General features: G+C 41.5%; 1 protein-coding gene across 1 annotated transcript; it reads left to right on the plus strand.

Moving 5' to 3' along the window:
• The first annotated feature begins 14267 nt into the window (after positions 1–14267).
• LOC121972373 lies at positions 14268–15450 on the plus strand. Its single transcript, XM_042524054.1, has 2 exons — positions 14268–14988; positions 15149–15450. The coding sequence occupies exons 1-2, from the start codon at positions 14268–14270 to the stop codon at positions 15448–15450; spliced, it is 1023 nt and encodes a 340-aa protein (XP_042379988.1).
• The last annotated feature ends 1302 nt before the right edge of the window (positions 15451–16752 follow it).

Raw genomic sequence — 16752 nt, forward strand, 5'->3', positions numbered from 1 at the left:
CTCCTGAAGGTCTAATTCGGAGAAACTCTGAACCAAGTCTGTAAATAAAACTCGGTGGCAAGCTAAAGTCCCTCCGGACTTCCTGCTAAGCGCATCGGCAACCACATTAGCTCTCCCCGGGTGATAGCTAATGGTACAATCATAATCCTTCAGGAACTCCATCCATCTCCTCCGTCGGAGATTAAGTTCCTTCCAAGTAAACAGATATTTGAGACTCTTATGGTCAATGAGAATCTCAAATGTAATGCCATATAACTAATATCGCCAAATCTTCATGGCAAAAAAAATAATGACGACTTGCTCCAGATCATGTATAGGGTAGTTCTTCTCATGTTCCTTCAATCGACGAGAAGCATAGAAGACTACCATATCGTGCTGCATCAGAACAGCGCTCAACCCTGAATAGATGCGTCGGTGTAGAGGACATATCCGTCCTCTCCAGAAGGTAACACCAAAATCGGAGCCGACACTAGTCTCCGCTTCAACTCCTAGAAGCTGGTCTTGTCATCCTTAGTCCAAGTGAACTTCACGCCTTTCCAGGTCAGACGTGTCAGTGACATAACTATCCGAGAGAAACCCTCAACGTATCTCCGGAAATATCGAGCCAAACAAAGGAAGTTGCGAGCCTCTTCTATAGACCTCGTCTACTCCCAATGGTAACAACCTCGTCCTCCTGTGGAACCACGGTATTCTCCTACTGGTGACCGTGTGTCTCAAACATCTCACAGAAGACAACCAAAATACACACTACTGAACTTCACATATAGACGTTTCCATCGAAACATCTCTAGAACTATGCAAAGATAGTGTACGTGATACACCTCAGATCAGGAATAAAACACCACATCATCAATAACGATAACAAATTCTGATCCAATATCCTAGGGATACCCCAATCATCTAGTCCATGAAAACATCTAAGGCTCCGCAAACCCTAATGGTAAAACCAATACACATAATGTCCGTATCGCAGACATTCCCAATCCATAAGATCCTCGACAATAAATCTGAAATATGATCACCAACGATATAAATCATCTAAGTATAGATCCTCCAGTGTGAGAGCAACGCTCCATCACAGAAAATACCACATATGTGGGAGCAACGCTCTACCACAAGAAATCCTCAATATGCAGAAGTAACATTCCACTACAAATAATCTATATCATGTATCTGCAATAGATATGGGAGCAATGCTCCGCTACAAGCAATCCGAAATATGTATAAGTGGGAACTCCGCTCCACCACAAATGATCCATAAGTGTCCAAGGCACCTAACTATCCAACTAGAGGCTACACGAGATCACTCAACCACATATCACTGAGGGCAGCCAAAGGTATAAACAACCTAGTAAACAAATCAAACTCATCCTCAAATCTATCAGCATCGTAGTGAATCACTCACTGATAAGAATATGGGTTGACAGGGTAATCCAACAAATGACATAATGCAGACACTCTACATCCTGCATTCAACATAAGTAGAATCATGCTGCTACCAACAATACACCTGACACACTTGCTCACACAACGTATGTATGATCAACATAATCCTCCAATTATTATACATCAAACTCACACACATAGGTATAAATCAGTGTGATACCTCCAACAATACCTACCGAACCCGTGTGCATATATCAACATGGGTATAGTCGACAATACACCTCAAACAACCTCACATGGCATATATACACCTATGCCAAGAGTATAATCAACGTAATACTTCCAACAAAGCATACTAAACCCAGGTGCACTCAAAATCAAACATAATAAAAAAAATACCTCAGATACCACATCAAACCCATATGTACATATCACAACACCGATGTAATCGACAAAATACTTCCAATTAAGACACTCAAACACATGCGCACATACTACGACACAGATTAAATCGACAAGATATATCAAGAAAAATATCTAAACACATGTGCACATCCCACAACATAAATTAGATCGACAAGATACCTCCATTAAAACACCACAGATGTACTTATATCACAACTCAGATTTAATCAATAAGATATCTTCAATAATACATTCAAATACATACATCAAACTACATAACCATGAACCACAAGGAACCCACAACCATATAAGAACATGGATACATATACTACTCGCAAATGGGCAGTCTACCATAGGACTCCTACAACACATAACAATCATAATATAAATGCATCATAGACATGCAAAATCAGCATACCAGCTCAATCAAAGAGACCAACCTTATGCTACCAACACTCATGGTTTACGGGTATATCTAAACAAAATTCATGCATATGTATCAAGCATGAATACATCAATCAAAAGCAACCCAAAATAAAGCAGCCTAATCATCCAGTAACAACCCTGCTCTAGGTTCAAAGGAACTAATATCGGACAAGGAAGATATACACACCATGGTATAACATTGCAAGTCAATGTCGTACACTACCAAGAGTATATCTAATGGGGAAAATTTTATCATCTTAAATCCAAATGTACTGTCCCAGTATACACTAGTAACGATTGTATCCCATAAGTGTTAAGCAATTAGCTCTACACTTCCTTACATCAGCGGGGTCACATATCCAAATGCACTTTCTGAGTCATCCAACTGGGTATATACAGTCCATGGTCAAAGTCTTCATGGAATAGGATACATCGATCCTCTATAAACTATCCAAGCCGACAATGGTATATGGCTAAATCAGTCCTTTCCACCTGATCACCAACTATAATCATCAAACCTGTGAACATCAAACATGACACTCACTATGTCACCATCAACGACAACCCAAATAATAAATCATCAAAATAGTTATCCACTAATAGATCATCAAACAACCACATAACATTTACTCTCATAAATCATTAGAAATCAACACATCACAATATCTGATCTCACAATATTCCTCAACCTCAAATCATTCTCAACAATGATCAAACATGATAACTCCCAAAATGACCAATTTTCATCGTATCGGATACCCTAATATCCAAAAGATATGAGTATAAAAACTCTACTGGCTAAGTCAACAAGAATATGTAGGTATCATCCATTAGCCAGCTAACAATAGCAGAGGCTGGTATGTGCCTCCATCTCCTACTAGTAGTAACAGAAGCTAAAACTACTGATGGTATGATATGAACAATCACCAGAGACTATAATCCTTGATCTCTATTAGGGTGGACCAAGATCAGTGGCTAACCCATCACATGTAATATGGCTACAACAACCAGACAGGTAATAAAGATAAAGTGCTAATAGATGTCCTAACTGTCATAAAATAAACATCATACCTATTTGTCGTCTGGAGATGTTCCATCGCTATCCAGTCCCCAACTTCTGACCTCAAAATTCCGAACGAGAAAATCGTCGGAAATCCATATAAATCCGAAACGGAAGTCCGAAACATAACCATATCGAAAATCCGAAAATGCCCAGTTTGACTCGCAAACCTGGCTAACCAAATATCCAGAATACCAACAACAGGTATCCGATAAATCTCCAGAACACCAAAAGCAGGTATCATAACCCGCTCTGATACCAATAAATTGGTATCAGATAAATCTCAAAAATCCATAATACAAAAATCCAACAAGTATCGCCAAACTTGGCGCTCTGATACCAAGTAAATAAATTGGTATCAGGTTATCCCAAACATCCAAAATACGAAAACAAAAGATCGTATAAATGTGCTCTGATACCACTAAATTGTCACGCCCCAGAGGAGTCCCTGTCCGAGAAAATTTCGGCAACATCTCCCCTGTACGGTGGACAATCTGAAACTTTTCTACATCCTCATATACCTCAGCCACATGCGGCTGGAATAATAACAATAATAAAAAACAATCACCACGCAGTTTATATAGATATTCAGCCTCTGGCTGTCACAACCACGCAGTTAATAATAATAATCATAACTATAGTACCCTGACTCGAAATCCACCCTACTCAACTACACTCGTAAAGCTCAAATCCGATGAAACTCACCTCTTCTACCGTCCAGGCAGGCATGTAGTAAAAACATATCGAATAGAATATCCATCAATATCAAAAGAAAAACATACGATGTCCAAGTATCCAAATAACCAAGTACACACATAAGCAAATAAAAACCAAACCAAATGGTAAATAAATCCTCGAGGTCTGCAGGAATCTAGCACTATGTGCAGTGAGGACTAGCGACTGGAACTCCCTCCGGACAGCATCAACCTGAAAATAACAACAATGGAGGCGGGGTGAGTCCAACACTCAGCAGGTACAATTGATATGCAAAGTAAAGAAATAACACCTAACACTAATCATGCGTACAGTCTCCTGATATAAGAAAGATATAAATATGCATCTGAAATAAACAGGAGAGAAACTGTACTAACTAGGACCTGAGTATAAGGACAAACAGTCCTAGTGGTATAGGAATCTTGTATGCATGTCAAACATAGGTATCCAAACAATATGCAGCATATAAATGCAGCAAGCACAAACACAAGCAATAAATGCATCATGCATATAATGCCAATGATGCGTCCTGGTCACCCCTGACGCCAGTCGATCATCTCACATACAATAGTGAGGTCGAGTGGGTAGGGCTGTGACAACCGTGCACTCTGTCGTCACTACTCCTGATGAGTGACCGAGTGGACGGGATGTTGTCGGAGTACACCTATCCTCCTACCCCAAATCATAAATGGGGGAGCGCAATGCTCTCATCTCCCAGTACTCAAAGACGGGGAGGAATCCCTGCCGGATAACACGTTGTGTCACACTGCCCATGAGCGGACCAACGGTGCCTAACAGAGTCCCTGCTGCAACACACTCAGCCTGAATCGACCACTAACCCATGAGTGGTGGTGTGTGCAGATCCATGTAACTGGCGACGTGCTCAACAATAATGGAACGGACTATCGCACAGCATGCAATCATGCAAATGGTGCATGGCACTAACCACAAAATATCCTGACCTAATCCACATGTATATAAAAATGCATCATAGGTCCACGAATCACAACAATCCAAAGGTACACAGAAGGTATAAAACCTAGGTCCTGAACATGGTAAAGCATGGTATATCACTACCCCCTATAAGCATGTATAAACAGGTAAAATATACATGAGATGCAAACCAATCAATAAATCAAGCATGTACCAAGATTTGGGTAGTGATTAACCGAAACAGATAAGAAACACAATTAATGCAACATGTTAATTTCATTACTAAGCATATCAAAGACAAAAAGTCAAAAGTACCCGCCTCCAATAGGAAAGTCCAATCTGGTCCAAATACGACGTCGAGATACTCGTCTCCCATCAAAGACCTGTATCACCAATATATACATTTTTATTTAACTACCTTCAAATAAATTTAATATAGCCAAATAAAATCCTCTAAACCAATTTAGGGAAAAACCCTTATCACATAATCATTATCCCACCTAAACAAAGTTTAACGATACAATGATTTAGTTACCAAATCTTCAATCCACCACTAGATCAAGAATCCAACTTAATTCCATTTACACATGATTAATCATCAACATAATCAATCACCTAATTCAAATACATAAGCAATTATGTATGTACCAATTCCTACCTAAATTAAATCCAACTCTGAAACCTCATGCTATGTAAATCTGATATCCAAGCCAACTTACCTTAATTTGCCAGAGATCTAGCTGCTGAAAAGTCTGTGATTGCAGCTATGGATTGTCCGCGTACAATGTTGACTGAAGCAGGGTAAAAGGATGTTGTCCTCTACATCAAATGTTTCCTAACTCAACCAAGATATCTATACATGACAGTAATGCACTAAGAACTTCCTCAGCTTCCTTTGCTTCTTGTGGATTTAATGGAAGACCAAGTGCAGGTGCCAGTGTGCTGTTAAGAACAAAGCCCATTAAACCATGGCATAGATTGGAGTGATGCCTGAACTTAGCAATCTATCAATTAACCTTGTAATCTAATCAAGCTCAATCCAACAACCTTACCCCAGACTTCTCTCCTGCAGATGTGCACTGCCCAGGCAGCGGTTCTCGGCGTCGAGCATCCAAATCGAAAGAAGAGTAGAGAAGATGGCGGTGGTTAGGGCACAGATCCGTGGTGGCGGCTACCGGCGAGATCGACGGCGGCAATCCAGTAGCGGTGGCGCAGCATGAGGGAGAAGTGCGAGGAATCTCAGTGGCTGGCACAAAGGAGATCGGAGAGGCCGGCGAATCCAATCTAGGGCTCGACGGTGTCGGCATAAGGGAGGAAACTTCCGTGGGCGTCGGCGCCGTCGACAAGGAAACTAGGGCACAACCGACGGCTTGACCAGCCGTGGCTCGCACTCGCCGGTGCTTGGGCAGGCTTCGGGGAGGAAGAAGAAAGGCAGCGGCGGCAAGCAAGAGAAGAGAAGAAGAAGGTTGGGAGAGACTTGGCCGAAGGTTAAATCGTGAGGGGAAATGGTGGAACCACCGTCGGGTAGGGCTCGCGGCCACGCGGGAGAGAAAGAAACGGAGAAAAGAAAATAAAAGAAATAAAAAGGAAATATTTAAATTAACATTTCCTCGCTTAAATGGGTAGCCTAATCAGGCTTTTCCTGACCCCGTTTTTTTCCCCGTCAACTCGTCCGTACGAGCTCCGAAAAATTCCCGAAAAATTTCCAAAAATTCCGGAAAATTCCCTTATTAATATTCGCCTATTTTCCAGTATTTTACAGAAAGATTGTGTGTACTCGGTATATAGACCCAACTATTTTAGATATGATGGGAATTAGGGACGATATAGATTGGATGATAGGGTTCTTAGATTGGAGTGATATGTTGTACTCACATCTACCAACTTATCCTCACCTTGTTTTGGAGTTTCGGAGTTCGTTAGATGTCCATTTTACCAATGAGGATGATTATGTTGGCAAAATAACTTTTAGATTAATGAATCAAGAATTTCAATGGACATTTAGTGACTTTAATACTTGTTTTAGATTGTCTTCCAGTAACGCTCGAAGGTTTGATTCTAGGTTTAATTGGAACCATTTTTGGAATTCAATTACTGGATTAGATCATCCTTATGATCCCTCTAGAGCCAAGGCTTCTCACATGCAAAACCCTGATTTTAGATATCTACATAGAATGATGAGCAAAACTATTTTTGGTAAGGGTGATTGTGATGGAGTCGTCAAAAACGTAGAACTTTATTCTCTATGGGCTATACTATACAAGGTTGATTTTGATTCCGATTTTCTTTCTTACAAACCTTAGTGAGAACTGCGAGGGCATCTTCGGGATCAATAGTGCTTGGTGGTTTGATTACCCAAGTAGCCATTAACTTGGACCTTGATTTAGAAGGGTTAGAAGTTATTCATGGCAACGATATGATTGACATGGATGAATGTCTTGCCATGAAGATGATCGTTCGGGATGAGAATGGGTTTGCATTTCCTAGGAGGAATGATTTTCCTCTACCTCTTCCTTGCCCTGAACGAACATCTATTCATAACCCTGCTAATTGGGTAATCACCGATGTCGACCCCGAAAATGTTCCCTCTATATCCAGAGACACTGAGCCGCACATTGAGCCCTCAACATCTGGATACCCGTAGCCTTCCAGACATCCGGATCCTACTAGGCATTCTTTTGCCTATGGTATGGGTCCCTCCAGATTTGACTTTTCTGATTTTCGTACTTCTCTAGAATCGCTTCACGAGAAGCATGATGCCCAACGAAGAATGTTGGAAGGTCGCTTCTCTTTATCAGATAATTAGTTTAGAGAAGTACAAGATCACTTTCAGTTCACAAGGAACTTTCAGGGTCAAGTGGCCAAATTTGTTCAGGATTATGATACAGATCAAGCTAGAATGAGAGATTTTATGCAAAGCATGAGTGTCACTAGCCAACAAGTAGATGCTTTGTTTGAGTATCATATAATCTTGAGTGAAACTCCAGGTTTCCCTAGTTTTCCCGTTGGTCAGCCACGTCGTAGGCACCCTTTTCCTCGTCCACCTCCACCTCCGCCTCCACCATATTGATGTCATCGGGACGATGAAAAGTTTGAGTCTGGGGGGTGTCAAACCTGATTTCTTTTTGCGTTTTAGTTTTCAGTTTTTGCTTGTTTTCTTGTTTTCTGCATGTCTAGCTTTTGTTTTGCATTCTATTTTGATTGTCTTGTTTGAGTGTTTGTTTTGATAGTCATTTGATTATCTTTTGAAATCTTGTGGCATACATCTTGAGAACATCAAACTTCACTTATATGCTTTCTTGTCTTCAAGATAAAATGTTAGCACGTTCATTATCTAGATTCATGATGTTGTAAATGATGCTAGTAGTATGCCCAGTGTACCTCTTTTCTCTATCTTGAGTAGCATGAAATAAGCTAAGTATCTTTCGGAGATAAGTTTTAGTCTTGGCTTGACCTTAAGAATCTTACTTTCACTACACTTTGACTTGATGCTTGAATGATTGATATCATTGAAATAGTCATGATTCATCTTGTTTGTTTAGAACTTGGTTTCCATGGTGATTTTTCAAACTTCATTTTGGTTACTGGATGAGGCTCAACTCATGCAAGCTCATTTGGAAAAATCAAAATATCCCAACATTTGTGCTAAAAGTACACTTGTGAAATAAGATTTGCACAATGCAAATGCGTATGGAAAAAAATTGAAAAAAAAATAATGAAAAAAAAAGTGAATATGGGATATTAAAAATAGTTGTCGTGAGTGGAATCTAGCAAGTCATCCCTTTGAGACTGAGTTGGGTTACTGGGGAAATGACTGCTTAGCTTCTCTTGAGATTGAGCACGCCTTTAAGACCATGGGTTGATTGAGAAATATGAACCAAGTGTTTGGCAAGTAAGTGCCTATCACTGGTTACTTGTCCATCACTGGAAACATTAGGAATTCAAATTTGATGATGACTTGACTAGGACATAGATTGAAACTTCAAGAGTTTTGAGTTGTCTTTGCACTGTGCACAAGATACTTATGCTTGAGCCATACTTGACTTTGTTTTCATGATCATGCTTGTTAGTGAAACTTTTTGATAGAGTTATGAAAGTACATTATGGTTTATGAATGTGTTGTAGAACATATGAATGTAGATTGCAGCATTTTGCTTGAGGACAAGCAAAGGTTTAAGTCTGGGGGTGTGATGTGCATAGATTGTATACACTTTTATGCATGTTTTAATGCACATTCACATACTTTGAGCATGCTTGATCTATGTATTTTCGTACTTTCATCTTTCCTTTTTAGCATATTTACTCTCTTTGTTCAGAGATCTGCATATGGTGCATTTTCTATACACAGGAGTCGGAATTGGTGAATATTTCGTGTTTGAAGCCAAATCTGTGAGCAAAACAAAGGGAAGAAGGTGCCCTACCTGAACCACACATTGCCTTGCTCTGGGGGGTTGCCCAGGCCATGTGGAGATCACGGGCCAGAAGGCTGCAGCAGGAAACGAAGAGGTCATGGCCATGTGAACCTCACACGGCCATGCAAGGATCTGAAGAACCCAGATTGAGAAGGAGCCTAGGCCGTGTGCACCACACGGCCATGTGAGTTTTCTAGAGCAAGGAGAAGCCTCGGTCGTGTGTCTCACACGGCTGTGTGAGGTTCTCAGTGGCAAGGAAGGAAACATGCCGTGTGTATCACACGACCGTGCCAGATTTCCAGAGGCTAAGACAGTTCAAGCCGTGTAGATCTACACGGCCGTGTAAAGGGGATATTGGGGATGTTTGCCACGGCCGTGTCTCACACACGGCCATGCAAGGCTGGAAGAGAGGAGAGTGGGCAGGGCCATGTGAACCTCACACGAGCGTGCCACGGGGCCGTGTGGCGCCCAAACTTCACCTCTATTTAAACCCTTCTTCAAGATTTGAAAGGGGATCTTCTCCCTCTTGGGGAGAGAGCAAGATTTGGGTGTTTCCTCTCAATCTTGGGAGGATTTCTGGGCGATCTAAAGGAGGATCTTCGACAGAATCGACTACGAGAGCGTGGATTGGATCCGAAGACTAAGCTTCATCTTAGATAAGTTTTCTTTCTCTCCTCTTCTTGGATTGGGGGATCAAGAAATGCTTGTAATCTTTGTATTTTCGGATTTCTCTCTTCGATTCATGGAGTAGATCTCTTTGTTTTAGGATGGAGGGAGTATTTGTATGATGAATTGATGTCAACTCTTGTGGATTTGCCATTTCCTTGTTTCTATGATATTGTCTTGTTTGTATCAATTCAATTTTGGATGTATTTTTGTGATTTGGACCTAATTCACATTCTTGATTGATTGTTTGAATGTCTTGTGGATCTTGTAGAGATTATCTCTCACTCGATTGTCCGAGGGAAGCACGTGTAAGGTGCAAGCCCTGTAAGGACGTGTGAGGGATGAGCTTTAGGGGGGGGGGGGGGAATAGAATAATTCAAGAGGGTAGGATAGATTTATATATTAATCTTTATATCTTATGGGTTGAGAGGTAATGATTTCTATGTTGATTTTCCGAGGGATCTTCGTGACGGGAACATGCCTGTGTAAGGACAACATAGGCTCATATCTAATTAATTGCATTTAGGTATAGATTTCAGTCCTAAGCCGGTTGTCTATTGCAAGAGAGAACCGACAACCTTCTATAAATGTTGGACAATTGAGAAATAGGATTTGGTAGATCATTTACATTGAGGAATCTTACAAAGAAACTAAAACTCCTAAAACATTTCTTTATCATAGCCCATAATCTTGTTTGTTGATCTTTCATTTCTATGTTTACTTTTCATTAGTTACATTTATCTTTTGGAAACCAATTGATTAGTTGTTTGGCTAACTCGTGTCGAAGCATTTCTAGTGCTTATTCTAGTCCCTGTGGATACGATAATCTTTTATATTACTGACGACGTAATCATACACTTACGGTGACGTAACACAGCCCCACCAGAGGGAGAGAAGAACAAGGTCGTGCCATCTTGGCACGACCGTGTCGCCGTGGCCAACCCTAGTGTATATAAAGGGTTTTTAACCCTTTTACCAGGGGGCGAGCCGCCAGGGGAGAATATGTTTTGGAGCCATTCTACGTTGTCTCGGAGCCCCGTCCCACGATCTTCCACCACCACATCAACTCCAGAAGCAGAGAATCTGATTCAGAGGCCACTTGTCATCATCGGAATAAGAATACTCTCTCTTCCTCGCTCTATCTGAAGATTGTATGTTTATTTACATTATGTCTTTGAGCGTTTCTCTGATACTTATGGAGTAAATCCTTTGTTCTAGGAGTAGGGAGTAGTTGAGGGTTGGTTTTATGTAAAACTCGCAGTTTGTCTATTCACGTTGGATGATCTTTCATGTCTTGTTTCAACTGCTTATCGCTTGATTGTGTAGAACTTGTCGACCCCGCGTAGGAATTGTTTCTAGATTGTGCACCCGAGGGGCCCTAGTGACAGGGGTAACCCGTTCACGGACATTTAGGGTACTTCCCTGAAAGGAGAGGCAAATTCTCCTCAAGGAAACGAGGGACCACACTCATCTCTTAACCGCTATTCTTAACCTACCAATTAGAGTCGTTTCCTTTAGATTCGCTGAGGCGCCCTAGTGATAGGGGTAAACCATAACAGGCTTTCTTAGGAATCTTATTCCTCTTGGTGTTTAAGTGTAGCCGCTTTAGTCTCCAGCAACTGCATGGTAAAGGACAACGAGGATAGGATAAATTACGACACATCAATACCACCACAACGAAACCGACCTCCTAGAATACCTCGTAACCAAGTGAATACTTCGACTTTCAAGCTCTCGATTCTTTTTCCCAACCTCTCTCTTTAGATTATTCGAAGTCATTGGTAACTAAGCAAATCCTAAGTGAACAACTACTAGTGCTTATAATCAGTCCCTGTGGGATCGATAATTTTATTACTGACGACAAATCCGTGCAATTGCGAAATCGTAACAAGTTTTTGGCGCTGTTGTCGGGGATTGCGTCTATAACATTAGCATATTCATATTGGATTAGACAAGATTTTATTTTCTTTATTTACTGAATTTTTATTGTTTCCTCTATCATTCTTTATTTCGTATTGCCATATTCTATATCTTATTTTTGCATGTGAAGGGCTAACCTGGCAGGATATTCCGACCCACATGTAAGAGTATTACATGCTCCTAGTTGGTTTGGGTGTGGCAGGATGTTGAAAAGGATGAGGGATTATGGATCCCCAAAGTCAGTTAAAGAGGTTTGACCCATTGTGTTTCCAGAAATCCCAATGAAGAATTTTATGCTCAGACTGTCATTTGTCTCAAAGGTTCAGGAAAATCAGTTTAGGGGAGAAGATTCCGAGAATCCTTATTTGCATCTTTTGGATTTCCACAGTTATTGCAACACACTGAGAGTTGAGGGAGTTCCAGCTGAATCAATACAATTGTTAGCTTTCCCCTTCAGCCTCAGGAATAATGCAAAGGTTTGGTTCAACACTCTACAGCCGAGAAGCATTAGGACATGGGAAGAATTGGAGAAAAAATTTCTAAACAGATATTTTCCTCCAAAAAGGACTGCTCATTTGAGGGACCAGATTTTGCACTTCAAGCAACATGACGAGGAAGCATTGCATCAAGCTTGGGATAGATACCTATCAATTCTATATCAATGCCCGCATCACAGGATCCAGAGCTGGTTGATTCTTCACATATTCTACATAGGGCTCTCTTTCCCGAATAAGAGTCTTCTGGACACGGCAGCTGGGGGATCACTTATGGAAAAGAGTCTGGATGAGGCTCGAGAAACAATCCAGATGGTGGTGTCATATCTCAGCGAGTGGTCAGGACAAGATGTGCTGAACTTATCATTTCACCCAGTCGAGACCGAGGAAGATATGGGGATGCAGAAGGAAGAAAGTAAGCTTGGATGTGCAGGGAATGAAGTACAGGAAGATTTAAAGGAATCCATCAGTGTACGGCGTAAAGACTCGAAGAGAATTTTTCCTTGGTGTGGAGAAGCCTTATTAAAATCACCATGAGGCTTGATATCTACCTCGTCACTTGTGGGGAAAGACTTGGATGGTGATGGTGATACTGGAAGAGGGGCTCAAGACACTGAGGAAGCTCTAGAAGGAGTCATGCTGAACGAGGAGATGCGATTACTGGAATAGGAACCAGCCCTGCCTGATATTATACCACCTCAAGGTGAGTTGAAACCCCTACCACCCAACCTTAAATATGTATTCCTGGGTCCAGGTCCCACATTTAACCGAGACAGAAACACAAAAATTGATCAAAGAGCTGAGAGCACACCGGGAAGCGATCGGATACACCATTGATTACATTAAAGGGATCAGTCCCTCAATCTGCATGCACAAAATCCTACTCGAAGAAGGGTATAAGAGTTCAATGGAGCATCAAAGAAGATTAAACCTGAATCTGAAAGAAGTTGTGAAGAAGGAAGTATTGAAACTTCTTGATGTCGGAATCATTTATCCTATATCGGATAGTGAATGGATGAGTCCGGTCCATGTGGTTCCTAAGAAAGAGGGGATGACGGTGGCTAAAAATGAGAATAATGAATTGATTCCAACAAGGACAGTCACAGGATGACGGATGTGTATTGATTACAGGAAACTAAACAAAGAGACTAGGAAAGACCACTTCCCCCTGTCATTTATTGATGAGATGCTGGAAAGGTTAGCAAAACACTCCTACTTCTGCTATTTAGATGGGTACTCCAGGTTCTTTCAAATCCCAATTCATCCCTTAGATCAGGAAAAGACCACTTTCATGTGCCCCTTCGGCACATATGCTTATCGACGAATGCCTTTTGGACTCTGCAACACACCAACTACATTTCAACGATGTATGATGGCAATATTCTCATATTTCACTGAAAAAATCATGGAAGTATTCATGGATGATTTCTCAGTCTATGGGAACGAATTTGACTCCTGCCTTCTGAACCTTTCTAAAGTTCTCCAGAGATGCGAAGACGTAAACTTAGTCCTAAATTGGGAGAAATGTCACTTCATGGTAAAGGAGGGAATTGTATTAGGACATAAGATTTCGGAACGAGGTATTGAGGTTGATAGAGCCAAAATAGAGATAATTGAGAAGCTACCTCCACCTATTAATGTGAAAGGAGTTAGGAGTTTCCTGGGGCATGCTGTGTTTTACAGGCGTTTCATCAAAGATTTTTCAAAAATTTCCAAGCCACTAACCAACTTATTGATCAAAGACGCTGAATTCTGCTTTGATGCTGACTGTAATGAAGTGGGAAGATCAAGAGGGCTCTCATCTCAGCTCCCGTGATTCAGGCCCCAGATTGGGAGCTTCCATTCGAAATCATGTGTGACACCAGTGACTTTGCAGTAGGCGTAGTACTAGGACAAAGAAAGGACAAAGTTCTTCACGCAATCCACTATGCAAGCAAGACATTGGATGCAGCCCAGATGAATTATTCTACCACTGAAAAGGAATTGTTAGCCGTAGTTTTTGCAATCAACAAGTTCAGGTCTTATCTAGTGAGTTCGAAAGTGTTACTATATTCGGATCATGCTGCCATAAGATATTTGCTCAACAAGAAAGACGTGAAACCCTGCCTGATTAGGTGGATCTTGCTCCTTCAGGAGTTTAATCTGGAAATCAGAGACAAGAAAGGGGCTGAGAATGTTGTGGCAGATCATCTATCCCAAGCGTTGCCAAATGGACAAAGAGATATAGATTTTGATCCACCCATAAACGACGTTTTCCCCGACGAGCATTTGTTGGCAATAAATTCTGAAAGTATTCCTTGGTATGCGGATTTTGTTAACTACCTTGCAAGTGGAGTACTCCCCCCAAACCTTAATTGGCAACAGAAGAAGAAGTTCTTCTCAGACATCAAACAGTACATATGGGATGAACCACTGCTTTTTAGGAGATGCGGAGATGCAATCTACCAAAGGTGTGTGCCGGAAGACGACATCAAGGACATTTTATTTCACTGTCATTCATCCCCTTACAGTGGGCACTTGGGAGTATCAAAAACAACAGCTAAGATTCTACAAGCAGATTTTTTTTGGCCAAGTCTGTTTAGGGACACGAAAAATTTTGTGCAGTCCTGCGACCAATGTCAAAAGACAGGAAATATTACCAGAAGAAACGAAATGCCACTTAATTGCATCCTTGAAGTGGAATTATTCGATGTATGGGGGATAGATTTCATATGGAAACAACTATATTTTAGTGGCAGTTGATTACGTGTCTAAATGGGTAGAAGCTATAGCTTCTCCTGCTAATGACGCCAGAATGGTAATCAAATTGTTTAAGAAAGTGATTTTTCCACGATTCGGTGGGCCAAGGGTAGTTATTAGTGATTGGGGTTCGCACTTCATCGAAAGACAGTTTGAGAACTTGTTAAAGAAATACGGTGTCAGCCACAAAGTTGCGACACTCTACCACCCTCAAACAAATGGACAGGCTGAGATTTCCAATCTGGAGATTAAGGCAATATTAGAAAAGACAGTATCTAGCTCCCGCAAAGACTGATCGATAAATTTGGATGATGATTTATGGGCATACCGCACTGCTTTCAAGACTCCAATTGGTATGACCCCATTCTGACTGGTGTATGGGAAGCTGTGTCATCTCCCGGTGGAGTTAGAACACAAAATCTACTGGGCAATAAAGTAGCTTAATATGGACTTGAAGTTAGTGGGGGGCAGAAGGAAACTCCAATTAAATGAACTTGATGAGTTGAGGATGGATGCTTACGAACACACCAAGTCCTACAAAGAAAAAACAAGAAATGGCATGATCAACATATCATGCGAAGAGAATTCAAAGAAGGGGACTTAGTGTTACTATTTAACTCAAGATTGAAACTCTTCCCTGGAAAGTTAAAATCAAGGTGGACAAGACCATTCCAAATCAAAAAGGTCTACCCGTTCAGAGCTGTTGACATTTGGAACGAGGAATGAGGATAATTTAAAGTGAATGGGCAGCGTCTGAAAAAGTAGCTTCACGATGTGCTGCTGGAAGGTGATATGAGAGTATACTTCACGGATCCACACCCACCTGAATAAGTTGACATAGGGTCAAGCTGAAGACCTAAAACAAGCGCTTCTTGGGAGGCAACCCAAGTCAATTTTATTTCTTTTTACTTCTTTAAGAATATTCAGTCAAGTAGCATTACTTATTTCGTGTCCATTTTCATGATGTGCATAATCTCCACGAGTTGGCCGTGAGCGTTTCATGGGCGTGGAGTCCTCAGAGGAGCCAAGAACAATAGAGGACGAGTCATCTCGCACTTAAAGGAGGTGGCCGTGTGACCTCACACGGCCGCGCAGAGCTACAGAGAAGAGAAGGGAAGTGGCCGTTCCATTTGGCACGGCCATGCAAGAGTGCCCAGAGGGGAGGAAATCCTGGGCCATGCCATTCGGCACGGCCGTGCGAGCTCGACCGAGGGGAGAAAAATAGAGGCCGTGCCGAATGGCACGACCGTGCAGTATTGAGAAAAGGAGGGGTCGTGTAACCCTACACGGCCTGACCCAAATCCCCTTTATATTAGGGCTTGGGGCTGCGGAGGGTTGCACGCCTGTGCCGCCTCCATCACCCCTTTCCCCCATATCACTTCCCTTGTTCTTTTTGCTCTCAAACTCACCAAGGCTCAACCACTCTTCTCCCACATTCGTCCCATTAGAGTTCCCATCATCCGGGATGTCAAGTTCTCACCAAAAGAAAGAGAAAGAAGCATTGGTCGTCTCAAACAAGGAGAATACACGCTTCGAAGGTATATCGAATAACTTTGGCATTACTTTCTCTAATGATGATCAATTGCATCGTTATCAA

This window comes from Zingiber officinale, chromosome 4A, assembly GCF_018446385.1.
Source record: "Zingiber officinale cultivar Zhangliang chromosome 4A, Zo_v1.1, whole genome shotgun sequence".
Classification (NCBI taxonomy): Eukaryota; Viridiplantae; Streptophyta; class Magnoliopsida; order Zingiberales; family Zingiberaceae; genus Zingiber; species Zingiber officinale.

Coding starts and splice junctions, on each gene's coding strand:
- LOC121972373 (XM_042524054.1), top strand. CDS start 14,268: ATGTGTGACACCAGTGACTTTGCAGTAGGCGTAGTACTAGGACAAAGA. Junction 14,989..15,148: donor AGCAGATTTTTTTTGGCCAA/GTCTGTTTAGGG, acceptor ACTATATTTTAG/TGGCAGTTGATTACGTGTCT.